General features: G+C 40.4%; 2 protein-coding genes across 6 annotated transcripts in view; one reads left to right on the forward strand and one right to left on the reverse strand.

Annotated features, from left to right (window-relative positions):
* On the reverse strand, window positions 1-14,279 carry stmn2b (stathmin 2b). Of its 4 annotated transcripts, none has more exons than XM_067613020.1 (6): window positions 14,143-14,277; window positions 9,491-9,643; window positions 4,065-4,160; window positions 3,760-3,932; window positions 2,881-3,072; window positions 1-1,904 (listed from the first exon to the last, which is right to left on the reverse strand). In XM_067613020.1, the coding sequence occupies exons 2-6, from the start codon at window positions 9,507-9,509 to the stop codon at window positions 1,845-1,847; spliced, it is 540 nt and encodes a 179-aa protein (XP_067469121.1). In that variant the 5' UTR covers window positions 9,510-9,643; window positions 14,143-14,277; the 3' UTR covers window positions 1-1,844. The 4 variants fall into 4 exon arrangements, with proteins under 4 accessions (XP_067469121.1, XP_067469120.1, XP_067469122.1 ...); XM_067613019.1 differs by having other exon boundaries at window positions 9,491-9,677; XM_067613021.1 differs by lacking the exon at window positions 9,491-9,643 and having other exon boundaries at window positions 14,143-14,279.
* Window positions 13,308-26,759, forward strand: part of si:dkeyp-120h9.1 (Y+L amino acid transporter 2-like) — a 21,183-nt gene continuing 7,731 nt past the window's right edge. Inside the window, exons 1-7 of one of the 2 annotated variants that reach the window (XM_067613018.1) lie at window positions 13,308-13,428; window positions 19,849-20,237; window positions 20,721-20,896; window positions 21,374-21,516; window positions 25,163-25,288; window positions 25,456-25,600; window positions 25,930-26,053. In XM_067613018.1, the coding sequence (XP_067469119.1) occupies window positions 20,109-20,237; window positions 20,721-20,896; window positions 21,374-21,516; window positions 25,163-25,288; window positions 25,456-25,600; window positions 25,930-26,053 (843 nt within the window). In that variant the 5' untranslated portion in view covers window positions 13,308-13,428; window positions 19,849-20,108. The other variant, XM_067613017.1, reaches the window with a different exon arrangement.

Genomic DNA, 26,759 nt, shown 5'->3' on the forward strand with positions numbered 1-26,759 from the left:
TTCACTGAACCCCAAATCTTTATTAACCACTGCTTGCTCACAAAGATATATGTGGAGAGGGGGAAACACACAAATGGACAGAGGAGCGAAAGAGAGAGAGAGAGAGCGAGAGGCAGGTAGGATAGTCACTGTCTGTGATGTACTTCTGACAGCTGTTACACTGTGATGGTGGTTTATACGTCACCGGATCAATATCACATGGCACAAACATACAGTATCTACCCACCCTTTTTCTGAAATATGCGCACACACTCACACACATCTATGGGCCTACCGTGCGTGTGTGACCGACAGGGTTCAACCTCAGGCTTCAACACCCCTGGTTACAAACTATTTGGATATTTTAATACACTCATATACACTTTTACAGATGGCAATACTGTGTTCATGAATTGTTGTTGCAGTGATACCTGTTATGGCTTAAATATCTTTCTTGTGCCAGCCGTTCAGTGGCAATTACAGTGTCTTGGAGTGAAGTGCAATGATTCCGGTAGGTGCTGATGATATCGAGCACTACTCTAGCCTCTATCAGATGGAGAAAGACGGAAATTATTTGTATTTTCTCCGATTTTAAGATTCACAGTAACAAGTGTGATTTCAGGTGAAGTTTTTGCACTCAATGCCTGTATCTGTCGCGTTCTTTGTTGTGTTGGGTACTACAGTAACATGTGATTGAAATGTGGCTGGAAGCTTGTTTCTGAGGAATATAAGAGGCCCGCCATTGGTCAGGGATGTTACGTGAGCTTTTCCGGTGCCAGATGGACAGAATTCAGCGAGCTCCTCCTGAGCTCTGTGCTATGATTGGCTAAACGCCTGCCCATGTGGAGAGCGTGTGAGTGAGTGCTTCTACAGTATATATGTATGTGGAGAGATGAAGAGGTTGCAGACGGAGGAGGGGGGAGGGAGGGAGGGGGGAGGATGAGGATGGGCTCATTAAATGCTATAATGTTCTCCTGCGGTACAGTCACCTTCTACCTCACAGGAGTGGATGTGCGGCGATGGCTTGCAGTCCCCACAGAAGAGCAGCCTGTCCCCTTTCCTTTTGCCAACTTCCCCCGCACATGTCCCTCACTAATTGGAACATTGGCATAAAATGGATGGAAAATCACTCGGAGCAAACAGATCCAATTTTTGTTTCCAGATCTGCGGGGTCAAATGAGTAAGTGCCCACTCGAAGGGACGAGGGAACGGAGCCAGGATGCGGGCCGTGTGAGGACGCAACCAGTCACAGCAAACATCAGCTAGCTGGCAAACTCACAACAAACACCTAAGCCTGTCACCACACGAGAGAAACCTCAAAAATCATAGTAATAATAATAAAAAAAGAGAATCTCAGGCTGAAATGAACAAACAAAAAAAAAACATGAAAATGAACAAATTATTACATCCATATATATGCAAGGAGAGGAAACTTATATATAAAATGGCACACTGCAATCAATACTTTTGCTGCTTGTATCGTACTGTATATAACAAAAAAAGAAGTATTTACAAAAACCAATACCCACTGTCACTTGTCAATTTGATTTTTTGTTCTCATTGGAAACGGAGCAAAAACATTCTTTTTTGGGAAGAGTGGGTGGGAGACATTAATTTTTCTTTTTTTCAATTCTTTTTTTTTTTTCATTTTTGGATCCACCCCCAACCCCATTCAAACCTCCCACTGTCTCGGGGTGGCGTCTCAGGCTGTGGTACTTTCATTGTAGTATGGGGGAGTATGGCGGGGGGTGGAGAGGTGGGGACATGTGGGATAAGCTGGGAGAGGGGTGTGTTCCTCAGGGTCGGGGTGGTGGTGGTGGGGGGGAGGGGGATTGGAGGTGGGACGTAGAACCTTTTGGGGCTTCTCACGCTGTCACCTCTTCTCTCAACTCCTTGTTCCTGCGCACCTCCTGAGCACGCCTCTCCTAGAAAAACACACACACACGCAAGTGAACACATGCGGTCTTTTTGGTCGCTGGCTCTTTCCTGACATTTCTTTCTCGCTCACTTCACCATCTCTCAAATTTGACCTTTGCAGTGACGACTTATTTCTTTCTGTTTTCCGCCACCTGTCCTCCTCTCTTACCCGAGGCTCTTCTCATGTCTTCTTCTCTCCCCTTCATACGATTCTTTACCTCCGCCTTTGACAACTCCTCTTTGTTAGCTGTTTTTCCACATCTTCTACTTCAAGTGCTTCATCTATAAAGGTCAAGCAGGTATACAGCCTACATACAACCATTTATATTTACAAAGGTATGGCTATTAAGTTTAATATATTGCTTGGTTACCTTTTGGCAGTTATAGTATGTTACTGTCAAAATAGCTGACTGCTTTTAATTGAATTGAGCTACAAATGTTTCCTACCAACCAATCAGATACATTTTTTTAATTCTAATTATGCCGAATTAGTAAATTAGTAGTTTGAAACTTGCTAGTAGTTATTAAGAACTTAAGAAGGACTTCATACACAAACTTAGCAATGGATTTACAAATAGCTAGTGCAACCTTGTCCAGGACTATAGCTACTGTTGAGGACACTGAGATCATATCCTCAGTATTGTTTCTGGGGGGGGTTTACATTCTAAAATTAGGAGCTAACACCTGGTGGATGTTTTATAAATGTATACAACAACAAATAAATATATGGTTTTATTATTTCCTCACTAGCAGTTTAATTCCTGGCAGTGTGGTGAAGGCTTCAAAACAGCATATAGCCCTTCCTGTTCCTAAAATTTACTGACAATACAACTGAACAGTCAACTGAATAAATGAAATGTTAAAAAAATCTAAGCAATTGACACAATTTTGAGGCTATTTTGTTTGGTGTTGGATCAAAATAGTCTGGGGGACAGTGGACTCGACTTCCTGATCTAAAATCCTGACTACATCCTCCATCCTCACCCTCTCCTGCAGGCGCTCCATCATGCTGGCCAGGTAGGCCATCCGATTCTCCTCGATCTGCTCCATCTTCTGCTGGAGCTTCTCCTCAGCCATGCGGCTGAAGTTGCTGTTCTCCTCCATGGCCTTCAGGAGCACGTCGCGCTCGTGGTCCCGCTTCTCAGCCAGGGCCCGGAGTACCTGCGCCTCCTGGGACTGGAGGAGGAAGAGGAGACAGAAGAAGGACGGGCAGCAGAGGGAGAATGAGTCAGGGAGAAACAGTGATTTACTGTGCACCGCTGATCGATTCTTCTTAAAATTTAATGCAAGTCAGAGCTGGACATTAATGTTAAGCATAAAAATCATCTCCTGGCATGTACTATAATTTATTTATTATACTGAATGTTTGGCCCTCAGTATTGGACATCTGGTGTTAAAAAATCTGTCAAACTAGATTATTGATTGGTTGATTGATTTGTTGGTGGTTTGCTGGATTTGTCAGGTGCTTCACTGACTGTATTGACAAAAAAATCAATGAGATGCAGGAATTAGACAAAGTCAGATTAGATTTTTCATGGTAGTTTTGCACCAGACTCACTGCAGCACAGCAGTCAGTGTGATGCACCATTGACCAAACAACCAGGAATCAAATTAGATGTCATACTTACAGCCTAACAGTGATAGTGTGAAACTAGACATGTTGACTGTCTTGATTTCCTTTTGAATTTCCTGTAATCTAGCCTTAGAAATGTTTAGGTTTCCAAAAAAGCTATATTACACTTTTGGACATATAGATTTTGTCTGGTCTAAAAATCATTCATCCTGACTTAAGCTCCAACACTTATTCAGGCAAAGTGGCATGTGGCAGCTGGGTGCAATGACAATGACGGGAAACATCCTTACTCTCCTCCGGTCCTCAGCTGCCTCCAGTTTCTTCTGGATGTCCTCCAGGGAAAGGTCCTTCTTGGGAGGGGTGGTGATGCAGTGGTTAACATCGGACACAGGGGAGGTCGGCTTCAGGATAACCTCAAAGGCCTGGCCTGAGGCGCGCTTGTTAATGGGCTTGATATCCATGTCTGCATGTGTGTGGATTAATGGCAAAGATAGAAAAACACAAAGAAAACCCCTCTTTTAGCTCCGGTTGACTTTTCATTCAAGCATTTTTGATAAAGTAAGAGTTAAAAATCTTCAGTCTGATTTCCACCTACCCTCAAAGTCACCCATGATGTTTTTGCGGGTCTCAGGGTACAGACAAGAGCAGATGAGTGAGAGAACAGAAATCTCCTTCATCTTCTCTTTGTAAGCTGCGAAGATAAATGTCAACATGATGGTGTGTTAGTTCTGTATGTACTGTAAACTGAGAGCACTGCTAAGACACAGATGAAATATCATTAACCCACTAACATACACACGCAAGGATGAAACATCATTAACCCACTTTTCCCTCCACAGGAGGTCCTTGAAGTAAATATCAAAATTTCTAGAAGAATAAATATTCATCAAGTCCTCAAAAAAAAGAAAACCTCATCAAAGGATGTCTGGTGGAGCTGAACTGCCCTGGGTTTTGTAGACATTTTGTGGCTTTTGTTTTCAACGAGCTGCGAGGGGAGCGGAATGGATGTGTCCTTACTTGGCCTAATTTCCCCAACAGCTAAGATGCTGCCGTATCCACAGGATTCTCCACACATCATTAGCTATGCATTTCATTTTGGTCTATTATTTATTAACGTAACCAGACCAACGCCCTTTTGCCTTGCTGCCATTTTGTGGCTAACGCCAAAAAACATCAGAGGTTAGTTTATGTGGTTCAGGTAATTTAAAATCTGGTATTTGGCTAGATGTGGGGATAATCTTTAAACAGTTTCTTATCTTCCTTGTCTGTACTTTATGGATAGAGGCTAACAGCTGAGGGTTTAGCTTATCAGCATAACACAGCAATATGACTGCCCATCCCTTGGTCCATTTATGGTCCAAAAAGTTAATAACACCCAAATCATACTGGCTGTATTTGGCAACCTGCTCTCTGCTCAATAGTGGGGGACAAAGTGTTCAAAAGGGCAGACAGAAAAAAAAAACAGTAAATATAAGAACGAGCATCCTTGTGTGACCTTGATTTTTTTTTTTTTTTATCCCTGTGTTTTTGGCACCTACTACTTTGTAATGAGAGCCTGGAGTTCAGTGGCAGTCCCTGCAGGGAGACGAGCAAAATTATCCGCAACACACTACAGGTTCTGTCAAGGTAGTGGAGATTTGCATGCCGACTGTCATAGCGGGGTATAATCCATCACCCAGAGCACAAGGCCTGCAGGGCTCAAATGTGCCACGTTGATTCATGATTTGCAGCAAGCTAGAGTAGCAAAGCCAGAAATTAGATTTAGTGTGAAAGAGCTTCTCCATAGTGGGGTACGGTGTACTGTATGATTAATCCAAATCCTCTTCCTTACTCCTATTCCCTTCTCACTTGCTCTTCTTCTTCTCCTCTCTGTGTCTCGCTTTCTGCCCTGCAGACTGGCAGACGCCACAGTAATGTGATCAACTCTCAGATGTAGCTCTCACTATTCTCTGATGGCCTTGTTAACCCCTTCCCTGAGGAGGAAATAGGACAGGGTGAGAGCATGGTAGGGAGGGGTTAAAAAAAACAGAGAAATTCATGATAAAAGGAGAGAGGGGTTGAGTAGGAATTGAGATAAAAGTGGAGTTTTCTAGAGTAACATAAATGGAGAAAGATGGAGAAAACTCAGCTGGTGGGGTGGGGACAGTAAAATCATCACACCTCTCTGATATAAACAGAATTCACAGGCAGGAGGATTAAAAACCGGCAAAGGGGGCAGCTCCCAGTGGGACCCGCAGCCCCCATCAACTGCCCTCAGGACAGCCTAATGGAAGCAGCCACCTCAGGTGGATGGCACTTTAATTTGTAATTAGTGGACCGTGCCATTTCTGCTGACTAGAGGGGGGGAACAGAGCTTTTGGATGGTTGTCACAGGCTCATTAAGCTATGTGTATGTCAAGACCCCGTCAGCCATTTTCTCCCACATACACAAGCCCACTTGACAGCTGAAGGCACAAACAGTTAACAATTCAGTGGAGCAGGTAATTTGGGTTAAGTGCTTATGAAGCAGATCAGCACATATTCTTGCTTGGTGGTTGCCAAGTTCTGGGTGGGGCCTTTTTGCTTACTTAACAAACTGACAGATTTATAGTTTATAGTTTATTTGTATGTTAAGTGACTATATCAGAGTAAATTTAATTTATTTCTTATATTATAAGATAAACCCTCACTGTGAATTGAAATAGCTCTATAACTCAGAGCCGTAGAGATATTTATTTTATATCCCTAATAAAAAAAAAGAGATTCTCTACTTTGCAAAACTATTAAATTGTCCCATTATTTCTCCTGAGAGAAAAGATATTTTCCTTCGGTTACCACGGTAATGAGCTCATTCCCGGTGGATCAGACACATAAAAATGACAAATGATACAGAATGTCATCCACAGCAGGAAGTGTCCATACAACAGCATGTGTTCAGAAATGTTGGCTGAGGTTCGGTCAGCTGCCTACTGTATGTCAATATGAGAATATGAGAGGAAAAGATAATGTCAGACAGGGACGACACCGCTTTAATGCTCCCGGTCCACCCTGCCAGGCTGGTTTCAACCAGTCAGCTCTGCATCCTCCCTGAGTGTCTACCTCTCAGACTCCTCTTGTCCCGACCACAGACACACAGCCAGCAAGCTGCACTTCCTCTTTCAATCCATCAGCCAAAGAGGACAGATCATCAATACCTACTCCCCCACAAGCATCCCTCTTTCCCCAGCACCTTCTGCAGCCCCGAGCCTCCATTTCATCTGTTGCTGCTGTATTCTGCGTCTCAGTCCCATCCTCTTGTTCTTACTCTCTCTTTCTTTATTTGTCACCCACACTCTCTGCTTCCCCTGGGAGCTTTAATTCTGCGTTAGCACAAACCACCACACCTCTATTTGGTGCATTTCTTCCATTATTTCTCTTGTCTTCCCCTCCTCCCTCCCCTCTTAAAAGCCCAGCCCCTACTATAAGAATTTTAATTATGGCCATAGTGTCACTTTGGGCAAAATAGCACAAAGTGAAAAACATTGAAAGACACTTTTGATAGGGCTACGAGCAAACTGCCTATAAAGGCAGTCTCACAAAATGTGGCTCTGTGTAACACATTCTTTACTCCCCTCCTGGGTGCTGTAACCTCACAACAACATGGGCTTGGCTTCTATGTTCAGCCCATACAGGCCCTTTACAGCCGGGCCACCAGGCAGCAATATCATCACAAAATTATGAAGGTATTACCAGAGAAAGATTGGCTATTAAAGGAAACGTTATGGCACCCAGACAATCAAGGGCAAGTCTAGTCATTTGATGCAGGACTGGTGGGCTGGGTTTTTCCAACACCGCACCCTGCGTCCATTTGCGGAGATCCGTATATTAAAACAAAAAGGAGACGGTGTTAATTGTCGATAATCGAATTGAGAGCTTTTTTGCCTCTGCATCTGTTGATTTCCACAAGTGATGAAGAGCTCATGAGCATATGGCATACCATCGCCCTGGATTGATGTCGCCTCTTCCTCCCAGCCTTTCTTAAAAGAGCAACAGTCATCTGAACCAGTAATGGGAGTGTGCTGCATTGATCGATGGGACTCGATGATAAATCTGAATGAATTATTAGTCCGGGAGACTTTTAAGCTTTGTGCACATGGGCCATTAAGATGATAAGATGGGAAACATAGCAGAATTTGGACATGACTAGTTACTTGATATTGATGGTATTATTGTCCAAGAGGCTTCTGTTTCCGTGCACAAAGGAATTGATTTTAGGGCATCAGCTGAATGACCACACCTAACTGGATATGACAAGTGTGCACGATAAGGATCAGGAACAGTGCTTAAAGGCTTTAATGCACATGGGTGCGCACTTTGGGTCTGAGCACTGATTTATTGGTGGGATAGCTGATAACTGGTGCTCCATCTTATAGTATAGAGGGATGTTTCTTTGTGTCCTCAAATCTCCCCCAAGGAATGAAGAACACATATTCACACATGTACTGCATCATAATCCTTAAATACAGTCGTAAATGTTCACTAACTCATGACTCCTCCATGTTAGAAATATGAAAAATTAGAATTGCGCTGCCGTGTTTCTCTAAATAAAATAGTCTATTAGTGAACTCAGCGACCTGGTGAGTGCTGACTTGCACTGACGATGGGATGATGACTGCTTTATGCTCCCTGCCCATCCCATTCTGCCTGTCCACAGCTCAAATCATGAGAGGAAGGAGGAGGTGGGTGGAGGAGGAGGAGGAGGAGGAGGAGGAGGAGGAGAGGGGAATAAATATAACAGTCAGGGTTTAGTTGCCGGCGTCCCTCAGCGCAGACACCAGGACCCTTACCGCTGTCTGTCTGCATGCCCCTCCATCCATCAAGTGCCTATTCAACCAGAAAACAAACACACTATCCCCTAGACTGGCCACACACACACACATTTCACTTTTTTCTGGCTGCACACGAGCCCCTAAAAACCAATAAACTTGCCTTAATATGGCTATAGGCTTCTTTTTCATAAAGCCTGTAGGTCTAGTGTTTATAAGCTCTCAAAGTAATATGTTCAAATAACGAAAAACCAGCCAAAAATGAAAATATATCAAGCCTTGATGCAAGGTTGACACAAATACAAGGCCTCCCACCTGCCATAACATGCTGTTTTATTTTATTTGTTCATATATTTCGAGTAAATAATGTCTCAATATACTCAGCTGTGGCTACAATAAACATTATAGGCCACATTTACAATCAATAGCCTTTCTAATAGGTATGGATATTCCTGAGACAACATTCATTTTCATCGCCAGTCGTAAATTCATCCCTCGACTGCAAAGCAATTCTGGAAAAAAGGATGCTCTTTTTTCCCCCTCCCTATCTCTCTCTCTCTTTCTCTCTCTCTCTTTCTCATTCATGCCTTTAGCGGTCACCCACAAAATTGGTTCAGCAGGCTTTACACTATACAGCTACATAGGATGGCCCAGTTTTGATAAGGAGATTGGTCACGGTGAAATATTTCACAGCCTGGAGAGCGACTGGCTTTCTTTGAAGGGACCGGAGATGTTGGGTGGGGTCGCTGGCGCTGCATTATGCTGCACGGCTCTGACTCAGGCAATAAGGGCAGGTGCGCCAGGCAGGCAGGCAGGCAGGCATCGACAAAATGCTGCTGTGTGACGAAAAAAATAGCATGATATAGATTCATTATTTTTAAATCCCTTGCTTTAAAGTGAATGGAAAAAAAACCTGCGTCACTGATTATCACCATATGGCAAACTGAATCCTAAACCAGCTCATATTGATCAACAATTAGGATTCAGGATGAGACAGATATCTGTTTATAGCTCAAATAATGATTTCAAAATTGGAAAACGTTGCTTTAGTTTTGCAATTATTATTATTTTTTTAGAAGTGACTTGCGGCGGAGTTTGGCCGCTCCCTCTCATCATCATCAACCCTCAGCATCCTTTTGTGCCATGGGTGTCGCCACTGCCTCTCAGCATCCTCAAAAAACCTGCGAAGCCACCAGAATCTCAGTCATATCTGAAATAAATCCAGTGCAAAACTCACCAATTGCGGTCTTAGCCATTTTCTGTGGTGGTGCCGGGGCGGGTTGCTCGGAGGAGTGTGCGTTGGTTGCTGGCTGCTTGTTTCTCGGAGTGAAGCGACTGCTGGTAAGGCACTGAGTCAGCAGAGACAGGGGCTGCCGGTGCGCCTGGTGGTCTGTTAAAAGCTGCGTCAAGCCGGCAGGAAATGACTACAACATGACAAGTGCGCAGTTTTGGCCTTCAGAATAAAACTGGGAATTTGCCTCATCAAAAAGTAAAACAGGCCAGTTGTTTTCAAAATTTGGGGTCTGTGGACCCCCAGGGGTACTTGAGGGGGTCTCAGGGGGTACCCAGAAAAAAAGAGAATAATTTATTTTCACTATAATTTCATCTATAAGTAACACAATGGCAGAATATATGACTATTTTGGTCACTGGTTTCATACACTTTCTGTAACAAAACATCTAAAAGCAAAAATCTTATTGAATGGGGGTCTGTGGTCTAATTTTTGTTAGTTTAGGGGTCCTTAACGTAAAAAGGTTTGAGAATATGATGTACAGTATGATGTACAGAGGTCTATCTTAAAACAATAATCAGGTGTCCATCTATCTGAAGCTAATATGAGGCTTCAAATCAAGTGGGTATCTTCCGAAGTAACAGTCGTTTTTAGTGTAAAATTCCCTCTTTGTGTTTCCCCAGACAGCGTTTCTCTGTTGAGTTGTGGTTAATAGGTTTCAAAACATCTCACCAAAGGACTGCAGTTGAAAATTAGCCATTTGGCTAACACTAGCACATTTACAGAAATGCTGATTAATGTGTCCTGTCCTTATAAATAAATTAATGAAATGGAAATGGTGGGAGTATTAGTCGTATAGAGGGAATTATAGCAGTAAGAGGGAATTTGTTAATAAAAAGACTGACTTATATATATCCACTTGATTTGGCTAATTTGGATGGCTGAAGCTTCATATTAGTTGTAGACACATTTTTATATACATTTCAGACTGAAGGCTGTGGATTTTATCCTCCATCACTTACAACGGAAAGCACATTAAGAAGGGATCTGTTAATGGTAAGTATGAACAAGAGGAATGATGACAGTGAGCAAAACCTCTCTCGGTGCTCATTTATGCACCTGACTGTTGTTTTAAGACAGACTTGAACGATTGTGTACGTATCTCGTAAGCTCTAAGGTTTATGATAGACATTTGTTTTCATCACAGTCCAGCAGTGTGAGGAAGACGGTTTGTGGGTGATGTATGTCGGGTTTAGACTGAATATTTAGCAGCAGGAAAAGCCAGAGTCATCTTTCAAATCCCTACTCAAATTTGTATCTTTGTTATATTTGCTACTGTTCTCCAAATTGACTGTAATTTGTTGTATTTTTTAAAAAAACAAAACAAACTATTGTTAGATTTTTATACAATTAGGATTTTTTTTTAACTTATCCTGTTTTTACTGTAGCACACTTTGAAATGTTGTTAGTGAAACTTTCTATATACAATGCAGTTATATTATTATTAATAGTAGTAGTAGTATTGGTAGTGGCAGTATTATTATCATTATCCTTATTATTACAGCATATTTCTTACACAGTGGCAGTTTGAAGTGCTACACGGATTAAATAAGACACGATTGAAAAAAACATTTAATACACTGACACTTAAATTGTGATGATCAATAAATAGTAAATTATAAAACCAGCAACAAAGAGCAGATAGGTTTGAAGTTCAGATATGAACCTGGTCAGCTGACTCCAGTCACAAGACCTCAGTGCTCTTCTTGGATCTTCATCGAGCATATCAGAGTTCAATGAGTGCATTTGTTGACCAGAAGCAGCTTAAAATGGATTCTCTGACTTACTGGTCACCAGTGCAGAGACAACCTGAGACAACACGACCTCAAAATAAATGTATTAATTAATTTTTATGATCATGTTGGGGTATGAGTCCTCTTAATCTAGCAATATTTTTAGATCATAAAATGTTGATCCTGTAACTGATTACAGAATATTACATTTAGATGAAACATAATATTTTGAAATCTAAAAACCAGAAGTCTCCTCATAAAATCTATTTCGCTTTACAGTGGGTCATTTATGAGCATGTATGTGCATCCTAGAGCATATTGGCCATTATCTTCCCCTGACGCGCCTCTCTGAACTAGAGCCCTGACAAATCCTACATCCCCTTGTATTGGAGAGTTCAGGACACAGACAGAGACACAAACACGGAGGGTGTTTCCCTCTTTGTTTCTACGGTGATGTAGATATCAGCACCTCTACGTCCTTTGTGCTGTACGTTACAGGAGGCTTGACTCATGATAAGAGAACATTTAGATTTAGCACACTTCCATTTTTTTTTTTAACTTAGTCACAACATTTAGGTTTGTGGTAATTCCTGGTAGGACATTCTGGGCGGAGCAGAATTACATTAATTATAAAAACAGTTACCCAGTCTTAGTGTATTTGATGGCACAAAAAGTCTAAAGTGTCCTATAGAATCTGTGTTTACACTAAAATGACCCAATAATACCAGTATTGGCTATCTTTTGTGATTGCATGAAATACTGATGGTCAAATCATAGCCTGGGTGGTATCATTAAAACATCAATCACTAGGTGGCAGCAAATCTCAAGTTATATGAGTTTGAGGAAGGCTTGAAGGAAATTACTAAAATAATGGATTCATTCATTCTACACTACACAGATAGCCTAGTGGTCAATTTAGACGGATATTCTATATAATTATATTAGTTATTACTTCATAGGGTTGTGCAGTTATGGGCCTATTTTAATAAAAGCTAAATGTATGCATGGTGTTTAACTCTTGGACTACAGGGAGTACAACACTCCAAGTTCCTTATCAAAAAGCACGTGTTTGCATAGATAACAAAACAGTTACTTTGCTGCTGTTTATTTAAAGTGGTACACTAATGTCAAGAGTTTGGCCAAGGCCTTATGAATGGTCACTGATTAACCATAACCTGTTTTAAGGTTGTAATAATGCTGTAGAACATTTAAAGATCAAGTACGCTAGATGAAATAACACAAGTAATATTGCAATATTTTTTTTTTTAAATTTAACAGTTTGACAAATGAAAATAAAAGAACAAAGCACAAAATTCAAATCACATTAAAAAAAATGTTATGTTATTCTAAAGTGTGTTTTGAGGAGGGACTCTAAGCGACAATAGAGAGAAAACTGGTCATATGTATAAATAACATATGAATTTATCATTAATATAAAGTATTAAAGTCTGCTTACATTCAAAAAATACATTTAAGAGACACTTTGTGTCAAGCAGAGTGTCAAACTAACATCAAAGTAATAGAATTTATTTGTAGCCTAATACTATCTATCTATCTATCTATCTATCTATCTATCTATCTTTTGACTGCTACTGTATATATAGGTATCACTAATATTAGTTTGACACTGCTTGATATATAATGAAAGAAAGCTATTAAGAGGACACCTGTGTAGGACCCCAATCCACACTGGAAATTAGCTTTGGCTGTATGTTAATCACTAAATGTAACTCAGTGTTGTTTGTGGCTACCTATTCTATACAATTAAATAAATTAACTGAACTGTAGGCTAAAGAGAAATACATTTGACTGGACTAAAGTCTTGAACAGACAAGTTTTGTGTTTGTTTTCCTTCTTTCTCCTAATTTGTGACTTCATCTGCTCCCATTTTTTATTCTTATGCTGTCATATGGATTAACTGACCAAATTTAAAACGCCACGTATGATTTACCTTTTGAGCTAATTTAATTTTAGTTTAAAATGTTATTAAAAAAAAAAAAAAAGAGACCACATCTGATTGGCTGAGCGAATGACGGACTACTCGCTTACCAACACACACTACGCACACCTGTGTGACCTCATCACCGCTCAGATAGAGATCAATGCGCTGATCAGGGCTTTAGGTGCATCAGTACCTTTACCTGTGTGCCGGTAGGTCATCCTCTACTAAGTGATAGAAGCTATCGTTAATATAACCCAACTATTAACGATTAGAGATAAGTATTTGCTAAATATTCGCGAGGTTACTGCTTTTCAAATGATATAAGCGCGCAGTAGGTGTTCCCAACCATCATTTGGCGGTTGGTGGAGAGGCGGAGCTAGCTACAGATGTTGACTGCTGCTTACAAGCTAAATTTTCACAAATCTTTAGTACCACTCGTGTCGCTGCCTGCTTCACTGGAGAAAAAAAGAGGACACAACACAGGTATAGTGTTTTATTTTACAATAAACACAAGGTGACTAGTTCTTTGTCCACTTTTTAATTCTGTCAGTGGCTGTTAAATGGCATGTGGACGAATAGTTTCCACTCGACGTGACGTTAACATTGTCACCATCTTAACCAACGCTAGCAGCATCATGTGTGTTGTGTCGGATGCTTAACTCAGCTAGCTCTGTTAGCGAACAACACAGCTAGTTTAATATAGATACTGTTTAGATATATCAAATGTCAGCTAGAGAGTTAAAGTGAGCGCAGTGAAACAGGCTTGAATAGAATGGGTTCATTGATCCCTCAGTCTCCTCATTTGGGTCTGAATCAGGCCACTGCTAACAAGGCTATCAATCCATCTGACGCTAATCATTAACAGCCAGTCGGGAGTTTGGGTTTATAACGGGACAACAGGAGAGAGTGTCTGTGTGACTTACAGGGACAAAACGTTACCGAAGATGAAAAAGTCCAAGAGTTCAGTCACACGCGTGGAAGTTGAGTCAACTCACAATGTGGCTGTCCATAACAAACTGTCCACGTTTCATTTCTTCTTCCTGTCTGCGCTATAACGGCACGTCCGATATTTTAAAGGATAGATTCACACTTTTTCAAGTCTTAAAACAACAGTCGGATGTCCCAAATGAACAAAATAGATTTTTCTATGGGCTTAAATTAGGGTCATATGTATTGTAGCTGTTTATCACCATATCTGAATAAGTCAGAACATTTTAAATAATTCAAATGCATGAATGTGTAAAACATTTTGATCAAATTAATTCAAATGTTTGAATGTGTAAAAAAAAAAAAAAAAAAAAAATCCATAAGGAGATCTGTAGCTGTGCATGACATTTTGTGAACAAATGAAAAAGATTTGCACAAATAATTTCCAATGTGTGAGTGCGAAAGAAGATTTGCACAAACGTTTGCAGTTACACAACAGGTTTGCAGTTACACATCAATCAGTTTGTGGGTGGAAAAAAAGTTCACACAGAACTCAACTGTATGTCAATCCTGAAGTTACAGCTACGAATCAAACCTATGAGTACAAATACTTTTACTTTTTGTTCTACATTTGCAGTTCCTTCATAAAGTGCTTACAATGTAAGTAATGGGGGCCAAAATCCACAAGCCTCCTTCTGTGCAAAACTGTATTTTAAAGTTTATCTGAAGCTAATATGAAGCTGAAGCCATTCAAATGAGTCAAATTAAGTACATATCTTTCGACATTATAGTCTTTTTAGTGCCAAAGTCTCTCTTTTTGTTGCTATACTTCCACCGCAGCTCAACAGGGGAAACACAAAGAGGGAATTGCTAAAAAGACTATAAATTTGGCAGATACCTGACTTTTAAGACAGATTTGAAAAATGGTGAACCTATCCTTTTTTAGGTGTAGATATTTGGTCTGACACATGAGAGGAAGCTGTTTCTTTATGTGTAAATAGCTATAACTTTAATAACTTAATGACAACTGACTCAATAAACATGTGTTTTCCTTATGAACACAGGATAAATAAACAGCACTTATATTTGTAGTTATTAAGAATATAATAATTTCCTCCACATAGATGTGAAGTCAACAGGGGCAAATAACTGTAGCAGCCATATTAGCGTAAGCATGCAGAGCAGATGCTAGTGTAATTTCATTGATCTGGTAATGGGACACATGGCGTTTGTCCTTAACATACCTCTTGCTAGTATTTTTCTCTGGTGATGGGCAAAGAAATTCAGCTCAGAGGAACAATTTGCACATCTGTTTCATGAGACAGGTGCGTAGGAGAGGGACAAGTGGATCGAAGAAATTCAGCTAAAGGACAGATGTGACTTATTTTCCTGGATGAGTTTAATCGTTTTACACAACTCGGATGTTAACATGGTCTATGTAGTCACATTCAATGCACATAAGAAGTTCCTAATGTTCAAAATCTGTCATTATTGGCTGCCAAAAACATCATGTAAAACAGGGAAAAGCTATAATGTCTCAGCGGTTATGAATTTGTTGCCATGTTTTACTTGATTAATGAAATACTAAACAAATAAGCTAAATTAAAGTTTATTGGTGAGTAAATTGGTGTCAATTTCCAGTCAGTTGATTAACATGCGGATATGTTGTCAGTGCTAATTGAGGTAATGGTGGGGGGAAAAAAAATCATTCCAGTTTAGAGCTGCAACAATACTTTGATTCATTGATTAGATTATTCTTTTGATAATTGATTAATTGTTTTAGTCACTTTTGAAGCAAGAAAGCCAAACATTGTTTGGTTTCAGCTCTATAAATGTGAGGAATTGCTGCTTTTCTTTGTCATGTAGGATAGTAAATACTGTTGGGTTTTGGACGATTAATCGAGAAAATAATCAGCAGATTAATTGATAATGAAAATAATTGTTAGTTGCAGCCTTATTCCAGTTTTTTCACTTTAACTTGAAAAATTGAAAACTTATGTGCATGTTTACGTGAATGACGAGAGTTGTGCAGCTGTGACATTTCAAGCGCACATGGCCCTAAAAGTTCACAAAAGTTCCCTAAAAAGTAAACATGGAAACACGTTTCTCTGAGTGTAGACACTCCTGACGCACAGCAGTTCAGTCAGGGTCGTTTGTTTGTGAAATATCTCCGTCCCTTTGATGTCAGAACCAGGCACATGACCAGCTCAGCCACGAGAAATGTTTTAAATGTCACTTCATTATATTCCTTTTAGAAACCTGCCATCATGTAACTCTCAGGCAGTATACACCTTCCACATTGATGGCAACCCAATCTGACATGTCGGTATAGTAAGTAGTATATCTCTATGATGTTTCAGTTGTTTACACAAGCTGTTAGATACAAAGGTGTGTGCCTACACGCCTACAGGATGCATGTGTAGGCGTGTGAACCTACAGATGCATCCTGTGTACAGATAAACTTTCACAGTGTGTAAAACTGCTTTTTTGACTCAAATTAATTTGCCTTCAACTATTTGAGCAACATGATCATATGTATGGTGCACTGTTCTTGCTATGACAAAAACTGTGTGTGTGCGTCAGGAAGAAGACAAATGTCACATCTGGTATTATCTGGTAATGAGAATATCTTACGTGAATAAGGAAAAATGCATGTTAACAAAACGTATAAATGCATGCAGAACACATTGAAATCAGAAAGCTTTCAGTCTTCTAGTGGTCTTGCTCGCACTATGATTGGATCTCAGCCAAGTGTAATCGCAGTCTGTGCAGCTTAGTTGCATACTTAAAAAAAGAGAACCTGCCAGACAAGTTGAAATGTCATCTAAATGAGGAGTTGCGACGCACCCCCGCAGGGTTTCGCGGAGGTGCAGGGTGGGGGGTGAAACAATCAGAAACTTCCTCTCATTTACCGGCTTTCTCACTACCAGTATGATTGTCCACCGCAGCATGACATCGGGTTGCGTTTCTCCAAAAGCTGATCCAAGTTGGTTCACCCCCCCCACCCCGCAGCCTTAACCCATTACCCATATTCAAATGAATGGGAGGACTGGTGCTTTCAGCTCAGATAACTTCTTCCTTGACAACAGAACAATCAAGTACAGCCTATTTAGCAGAATCACTTTTCTTGACATTGGACACACCATGTTTGTTGACAAGTCTTCTAAATCTATACCTTTTTATATTAAGATCTGAATTGAGATAATGAGAATGCTTAGTGATATAAGGCCAATGACCAAATATCAGATCAATATTCAGATGTTTCCATATACAGATTGCATGATAATATTTGGTGTAAATGGGCTCATAGGGTCACATTCTGTTGACTGTTCCCTACTTTAAAAGACGAAGTTCTTTGCATGCAGTGTTTTGCTGTAGATGCACACCAAAAGATAATGCCACAAATTTATAAAACCACCTGAAATGACACCACAAAATGTGATCTAGTGGAGCTATCAAACCATGAAAACAACCAGAAAAATCTTATATAGTGTACCATCACAAGCTCTGCTTACAGAAGTTCTCACAAGATTACATTAGCAGTATGCTACTAAAAGTTTTCTACTGGAAACGGATAAAATGGATACCATGACCACTGTCCCGTGATGATTGGAAGTAATGAAAATATTTATATGCAGGTCTTTAGTGTAGACTGTCTACAGTTTTCTTCCAGTCAGTTTCTCTTGCTTCAATAAAAGAAACCAGTGTTATGTGTCTGTTTGTAGCACCAGGTCATATTTATTTGTTTTAAAGAAAGACAAGTCTGGTTAATTAAGTTGTTATCGGCTCACTTTTCCAGGGCAGTGCTTTCTTGTCAGTGCCCCTCCTCATGAAATGAACCTTCAGTGTAGAAAGACGTGGGATGTTTGGTTTGTCTTGACATTAGTAATTTTTAAATCCCCATAAGTCTCAGTAGTCTCAACTGCCCCTTGCTGTTTGTAACAAATCCGGGCCAGAAATCCTGGAGTAATAGTGCCTCTTGATAACCAACTTTGTCAGGCAGGTCATTCAAGCATACCAGTGTAATTTGTGTTTCATGAATGTGTGTAACTCAGAGATAGCCAAAGTTGAACTCCTGTCGATCTATTAGATAGATGACAAAGTAAACAAAATGATTGTATCTATACATAGAAAATGTTGTTAGTCTACTATAAGCTACACTTGGCTGTGTCTTGAAAATGCTCATGCCTGCAGTCACTAGTATGTTCAGGAAGTAGAGTGTGTTTACAGTGTGCACAAATGAGTTTCTGTGACTGTAGTTGACCAGTAAATAGGAAGCTCTGAACTTAATAAGCCGCAGTAGACACTGATCAAATTAATTAACTGTAGAAGACAAAATAAGGATTGCAGTTTTTAGATTATTTGTGCAGCCCGAAGCAGTAATAGTCTAATACATTTTTGCATTGACTCCAGGCCATTATGTCTTTCTGGTTGTAAAAGAGGGTTTCTGTTGAATAGCACTTTAGTCGGGCTGGTTTGTAGTAGGTTAATAGTGGCTGCAGCAGTTTGTCTCTTACTTACTGCTTCTTAAGGCTGCAACTAGCCATTATTTTCATGATCGATTTAATCTGTTGATTATCTTCTCAATTAATCAATTTATTACCCGTTTGGTCAATAAAACATCAGGAAATGGTAAAAAAAAAATAAAAAAAAATGTTAATCACAGTTTCCAGAATCCCAAGGTGCAACCTCAAATGTCTTGTTTTGTCTAGATCAATAGTCCATAATACAAAGATACTCAGTTTACTGTCATAGAAGACTAAAGAAACCAGAAAATATTCACATTTAAGAAGCTGGAAGGAGAAAAAATTTGTATTTTTTTCTTCCACATTTCCTCAAAACGATAATTCAATTATCAAAATAGTGGGCGATTAATCAACTAATCGTTGTAGCTCTACTTAAGTGCAATGCATAAATCCATAAATGCATTCATTTATCCATTCACTCACTCATTCATTTTAATTCATTTGCAGTTACCCTACTGCCCCCGTAAGTGTCCATTAAGTGACTCAAATGTACTGACATGCGTAAGGCCTATTCATTCTGACCGTGGACGTAAACAGGGTTGCAGCGTGATAACTTTCCAGAGTTGTAAAATCCACTCTGTGAGTATTACAAACTACTGTGCAGTGTTTTTCTGATAAGCCTTTAAATGCAATAATCTGTTAGTCCAACCGGACTTACTGGATCGTATTTCATTGTCTCGCCGGCACTTAGCAACACAACGACACCAACACAACCCCTTGTATTGTTTTACACAGGGCTGTTTTCAGTCTGAATGCAGCTGAGAAGTTCTTGTATGTTGCTGAACAACAAGAAAAAAATCGAAATAAGAAAAATAGGAAGTACATATATACAGTAGACGGAACAGGCATTCTAGCACATACTCAGTTGGTTGCTATGTGTACAGTCCATGCGGTCACAAATTTTGGGCTGCACGTGGACGTCCGTAGAGGGGCTGTTTGGACCCTCATGGACATGAGCGGATAACGACATTTACATCACACAAACCCTCACAGACGTGGAGAACGTGTTTTTTTTAAGCTAAAGTTGATACCGAGCTAGCCAGGAGATGAACCTAGAATCTTCTGATCCGTAGTCAGATGCGTTATCCATTGCACCACTAGCCCTGCCTCACATATGTGAAAAGCATGAATTGTCTTTAAAACACTTCTTTGACAGTGTCATTGTTTGTCTTACAGATTATCCCACTGGAGACGCACTCTTCAATTCAACCAATGACTGAGGCATAATATTCGTCCTCCAGTGACACTCCCACCTCCCTTTCGCTTGCGCTTGGTCCACACCCCTCTTTTCATCTTGTCCAGTATTTTATAGTTCTATTCTCTCACCTACTCTCAGTTTCTGGTGCAGCCAGGCATCAGTCTGCCCTCTCTATCCTTCCCCATAACTCCCCTGTTAGCAGCCCTGAAGGATTTACAGCCTTCAGCCTAAACTCAGAATGGTTGCGGAGGTAGACTCTGTGTCTCAGGGCAGTGGTGTGCGGCTGAAGCAGGAGATCTCTCTCCTGCACGGGGTCTGTCTCATCGTGGGAAATATGATCGGCTCCGGCATCTTCGTGTCACCTAAGGTAGGACGCTCTGCTTTGTTAGGACATAACATTTATCATCTTTATGCATCTTTTCAGATTGACGCACTGGAAAAAGTTTCTTGCTCTTATTGAAATATTCATACTATTTTCAAACATTATCAAATCCGAAAACATATTTATTGAATAATTTTAAAGGTCTGTTTTTAGTTATAGTTTCATTTCTTGTTCATATTAGAGTTGGGCTTGTCCGTATTTTCAGATCCTCCTGTTGTCATTGTGTTAGATCACCGGTCTAGTTACCGGATTCAAAGATGATGATGACAGCACCAAAAGCACCTACAGTATGTTTCTTTGTAACCAAAAGTTACACTGCAATTTTTTTTGTTTTTTTTTCTGAAATGAGTACAGAGGCTTTGACTTCTGAGTGGAATAAAATCATGATTCTCATTTTGACCAGAATCATCATGCAGTCCTATAAAGTGTTTATATACTAATTCTCCATAAGTATATGTTTCTTTGCAGGGGGTTCTCAAATACACTGGCTCTTTTGGCCTGTCCCTTGTAGTCTGGGCCATTGGAGGGATATTTTCTGTGATTGGGGCACTGTGCTACGCTGAGCTGGGCACCACCATCCGTAAATCTGGAGCCTCCTACGCCTACATCCTGGAAGCCTTTGGAGGCTTTTTGGCTTTTATTCGGTATATAGTAGTTTTACTCTTTCTGTCTATAGATACATTCTTGTAAACATGTTAACACAGAAATTGCACATTGTAGAAAAACGAATCTTAGTATTCCAAATGTGAAGCATAGTCCACCTGCAACTATTTTCATTATAGATTAATCTGTCGATTATTTTCTTGATTAATTGATTAGTTGTTTGGTCTAAGAAATTAATATTTTGAAGATTTTTTTTTTCAGTTAGGGTTAGGTTCTTTCCAGTTCTTTACTTTAGTGTTAAAATTGTTACTTGGAGTGGATATGTAGATATGTAGATGTAGATATGTATGACAGGAGAGTGTATTCCTATATTCAGTTATTACTCAGTACTGGAATTAAAATTGTTGAAGGATTTTCCTAAATGGTAAAAGTGCATAAAGTTGATACCATTATTGTTATTTTACTAAAATGTAGCTAAATGTTATATTTGTGCCTTTTTATCATCAATTCCACTGTAGACTGTGGACGTCATTGTTGATTGTAGAGCCGGCCTGTCAGGCAGTGATAGCCTTGACCTTCTCCAGCTACCTGGTCCAACCCTTCTACCCAACATGTGTTGCACCCCACAATGCTGTCCGCCTCATTGCTGCTGCCATCATATGTAAGTTTCCCTCGTGCTGAACTCACTGCTATGCTCTACTTAACCTTGTGTTTACAATGCTGGTGAAAGTACACGGCTGAGCTGGGTGGCGGTGTGTGTGTGTGTATATGACAGCCGATCTTGTTTAATATTTTGTATTGAGCCCTACAGTGTTATGTATGAGAGGAGTGTCACTGTTGTGACAGAAAGTTTGTAATGTTTCTTTTTGAGCAACACTTCTTACTTCAGTTTAGGCTGTTGAATGTTTGAGGATGACTGAGGAGAAGCTCTCAAAATAGCTGACAACCCACATGTATCCTCAGGAAATACCTTGGTAAAGTGGTTTTATAGTGATTGTGAACAGCACAGTAGCATTACAGGCAAATGTTTAAACCATGACTGCTGCATTTAATTAGATGAAACACTTTTATGTGGTGAGTCTTTGGGACTTCCAAAACACAGCTGCTTAATCTAGTCTTAGTTTACATTGCACTCAAAGGATCCGTGTGTATAACTACACTTAATACCTGTAGATTTCCTCTAAACTCTGCCCAAATGGCAACCCTAAAGCTTTTGATGCTACATGGCAAAATGCAGGCGAAGAAAGTAAGACAGATAAGGACAATGTAAATATAGCTGTATAACCTTAGACCTGTTTGGCTTGTTTAGTTATGTTCTATACTTATGTGCCAAGTCTGTTGCACAAGCTGATCATTGAGGAAGACATTTGACTGAGGGCCTCAATCTCTGTAATGTTATCAGCAGATCAACGGGGCAATCTGCTAGTTAGCTTGCAAGTGGAAATTCTTCTGCCGGTTCTTAAAGGCTCAGATATACAGTAACAGATTGGATCAATTTCCGTATTTGCTCTTACGACTTGCAAACAGTGCAAAACTTATTTTTCAAGGTGATGAATGGATTTTCTTTCATAATAGAAATTAATTACAGTAGAATTCTTAAAGCAAAAAAAATATTTTCTTCATAAGTTCTTGACTTTAAATTTGTATCCTTGTTTATCTACTCCTCTCTGCTCGTGTCCATAATTCTGTCTGGAATATAAAATTTTAGTTTCCTGCTCTCTTACAGTGCAGATATTTTGCTGCCTGCTCTCACCTCTGCTTACGTTCTTTCGCTGTTATTCTTGGTTTTTTTCTGCCAGAAATTTTTAGCAGTGGCTCTTGGATACAAATAAACCACTGGGATTGTAATTTATGAAAGATACAGTAGGCTATTGACATATTTTTCAACACTTTTATGACCTCCTCAGTACTATGTGAGTGTGGCCTACCAACAGCACAAGCCTGTACTGGAAATCTGTTTTTTGGCTAAAACTAACAGCAAGATGCCCCCCTTCTTCCAAATGACTTCCACAGACTTCTACAGAAAATTGCAGTGCTTGAAATGAAAATCCATTGGTTAGAAGTGGAAGTGACTATGTGGGAATCACACCACTTTACCATGGACTCAAAACAGTGGACAAGAGTATGCTAACACACGTCTAATTAGCACCAAAGAGACTTCCAAGAAACAAGAGGGCTGTGTGTCAAGTAATAAATCTATAAGTAGTAGTCATTTCCCTTGGAAATAGGAGGATGTGTCACAGGCAGAGCCCAGCGCCCTGGGATTTGCATTGCGACTGGCTGGCCTGCATTAACATCCAGGCAGAGCACCTCATCAATCCCAGTACTTAGAAGGACACAGCTGTGGACACCTGTGAAAGGGAGAACAAGCAACAAACCTCCCCAACAAGCAACAAACCTCCCCAACAACCAAGTGTACAAACAGATTGGCTCCACTGTTGCAGGAACCTGAATCTCCGTCAGATGACCTGAATAATCTCTCATCCTCTCACAGCAGGGGAAGGCTGTGTTCAGACCAAATCACGCAATGTGTGAAAAACAGCAGCCCTCCCATTCATGTGAATGGGTCAGTGCATTTTCGGGGGCTCATTAAAAAAAAAAGCAGTGTCATCCGGCAAAAAAGTTGAACCAGGCTCAACTTTTTCCAGTACAGAACACGACATGATGTCATCCGACAAGGCCAATATATTCAGTGGCCAATCATGTAAGCAGGCGATCAGACTGAAGATGCTCACGGGAAGACGAACCTTGTTACCACGTAACTTTGTATCATTCCGCTGTTTACTGAGGAACTGTGAAGTTGGAAGAGAGACTCATCGCTGCTGTGATGACCTTTCCAGAGCTGTACAACCCTGCCATGAGGGAGCACAAAGACATAAATCGCTGTGCACTCGATTGGCGTTGTGTTGGGCTGCAAGTTGGAATTTCTGGTTAGTATTTCTACTTGTATTACAATTAGATGCGTCACACAAATAGGCCATGTAGTGACCCGCCTAGACCTCCACAGAACCCTGCGTGATAGTGCCGCATTGCCGGATTTGGTCTGAATGCGGCCTAAGGACTGAGAATATACCTGAAAGAAAAAGGCTACAGGGAAAGCTAACAATTTGGCCTCAAACTCTTATTGTGGGTGACTTTGTGCAGTATGAACACCAAAATATACTGTTTCCCAAGGATAGGGCCTCTGACTTGATAGAAGGAATCCCGTGGCTGCACACCCAACTGTGAAAAACATCAAAGTGCACAAAGGGACCAATGATGTTGTGAAACAACAGTCAGGAGTACTGAAAGCAGACTTTATTGATCTGTTGAGCACACTCAGCTGTTTGAATGCTGAGATACTTATCAATGGCCCTCTACTGCCAGTTAGAAAAGCAGACAGATTCAGCAGTTTGTTGGCACTGAACATTTGGCTTTCAACCGTATGTACATGCAGTTCCTTCACTGCACTTTATCGACAATTTCAACTTTTCTGGGACCGCAGACATCTTTGTAAGGCAGATGGACTTAACGAATCAGGACTAAAATTGTTCATCTCTAACCTATTTTACTTCTTGAGTCACCCATCTATTCTCTCTGCCAAGGACTAGAGAGGAATCAAATCAAGAAGAAGACCTAACGCAACGCTGCAGAAACCTTGAAAGAGAACCGCTTCACCCCCACCTGAAGAGAGTTTACAACATCAGACATCAGAGCCAAAAGGGAGAGTCTCCACGCCACTCACCAGAAAAAACCTGTGAAGATTCATCTTCTTCACCACCCCAAACCCCATCCTGGTCACCCTCCTCTCCAGTGACCCTTCTTTCTCCCTCCTCACCCCTCTTGGAGTTCACTGACCAGATGGAAGTCCTGGTCACTGTTGGGACCAAACTTGCACCCCACCCATTTACTCTCCCCCAGAACCCCCCTTGGTGTCCACTTCCACCACTGGCTTAAGTACTCAGCCAGCTTTGAGACGCCCGCCCCCCTTATATTAGGAACAAACTCCCAGAAAACTTGAGGTCTGCTGCAATTCTCTGTTCTTTTAAATCAAGGCTTAAGATTTTTCTGTCGCTGCCTTTTATTAAATTAAATTAAGCTTCTTATTTATATCTCGTACTGCACTATAACTTTTATTCTCCTATTTCTTATTCTCTTAGTTTATTTTTATTTTCTATTTCAGTATTTTAAGTTGGATTTAAATGTGTCTTTTTATAATGTTTTATGTAAAGCACTTTGAATTGCCTCATTGTTGAAACGTTCTGTACAAATAAACTTCCCTCGCCTTAATTGCTTTATTTTTTTTTTGCATCTTTTTTCTTCATCAGGTTTGCTGACTTGTGTGAACTGTATGAAAGTGAAATGGGGGGCTATTCTTCAGGTCATCTCCACTGTAGCCAAGGTTCTAGCTCTCATCGTCATCATCATTACTGGCCTGGTGAAGCTGGCACAAGGTAGGAACTCAAACATACTGCTGTAATCTTGTCCTTTGCTGTTTCTAAATTGGATCTTCGAAAACTCTACATATCTTCTGAAAAGGCATGGGACACTAGTTATCAATATACTTAAAAATGTTTAAACACTTCTTCTTCTGTTAATGTGCCGACCTGTGTTTGTATAGGTTTTGATCAAAACTTTGAGGACTCATTCAGTGGCTCCAAACTGGACCCTGGTGACATGGCTTTGGCCCTCTATTCAGCACTTTACTCCTACTCTGGCTGGGACACACTCAACTTCATCACAGAGGAGATCAAAGACCCAGAGAGGTACAAAGTCTGACGTTTCAGAAAGATTTCACAAGAAGCTTGATTCTTTTTCATTCCTGATACTCTTTACTTAACTACGCAACTAAAAATAACTAATTGTAAGTCCAGCGGTAAATCTGACTTATAACTAACTTATCGTATTTCAAAGTCATCAAGCCCTCATCTCACCCAGAAGGAACAGTGTGTGTGTGTGTGTCACAGGTTTTCTTCCATGGCGCATTTATTCCTGAGTGTGTGCCATAATACTTTTTTCAACTCTCTAAAGGAAACATTTATACAACTGAGAGCTTTAAGTTGGTGTAAACCAATTCTCTTGTTCTTCATTGTAGAAATCTTCCCTTGTCCATCGCTATTTCCATGCCTGTTGTCACAGTGATCTACATCTTGACCAACATAGCTTACTACGTCGTCATGGATGCAGACAAAGTGCTCACCAGTGAAGCTGTTGCCGTGGTGAGTATCTGAAGATCGTCCTAAGCTTCAGCACAAACTTTGTCTGGTGTCCATGTTCACTAATGAGACCGTATCTCATCCAACAGTCAGACTGTGTGCATACTAATGTCTACCAATAAACTCTTATTAGTACATCACAGGGTCTATCCAAATTGACAGCATCTGCTCAGCCTCATAGGGTCAGCAGGTTTTGATCTTTCCTTCCTGTCTTCTGCCGTCTGTTTCAGTCTGGCTGGCAGCCACTGGCACTAGTATCTGGTTTAGTGCTCCCTTTTGGTTATCTGTGACTCTAGGAGTCAAGATGATGACAGGAATCTCATTTAGCTAAAGAGGTTAGCGCCCCTCACAGGAACACAGGGAAGTTGATGATGTGATTAGTGCATGGGAGGAGGAAGAGTTGTGCTCAGGCTTGTTGACAGTAGTATTTGATAATTGATTTTATTTGAGTATTCAGTCTAATGGTTTACTTTTGTCCCAGCTGTCATTGGACATTGCACACTGTTTAGACTTTATACCTTGGCACCATACTGAATGTTCGTTTCATTTGAACTTAAAACCTTGTCTGCCACAGACTTTTTAAAGCACATACTTATTAGGAATCCTGACTAAGCATCATCAAGAAAGATCCTTTGAGTTTCAAAGATATTAGTCTAATTTGCATGTAAAGGTGTATCAGCTTTTTCTTTAGCCTGAATTTTCCTGCTGA

Source organism: Thunnus thynnus, chromosome 15, assembly GCF_963924715.1.
Source record: "Thunnus thynnus chromosome 15, fThuThy2.1, whole genome shotgun sequence".
NCBI classification, from domain to species: domain Eukaryota; kingdom Metazoa; phylum Chordata; class Actinopteri; order Scombriformes; family Scombridae; genus Thunnus; species Thunnus thynnus.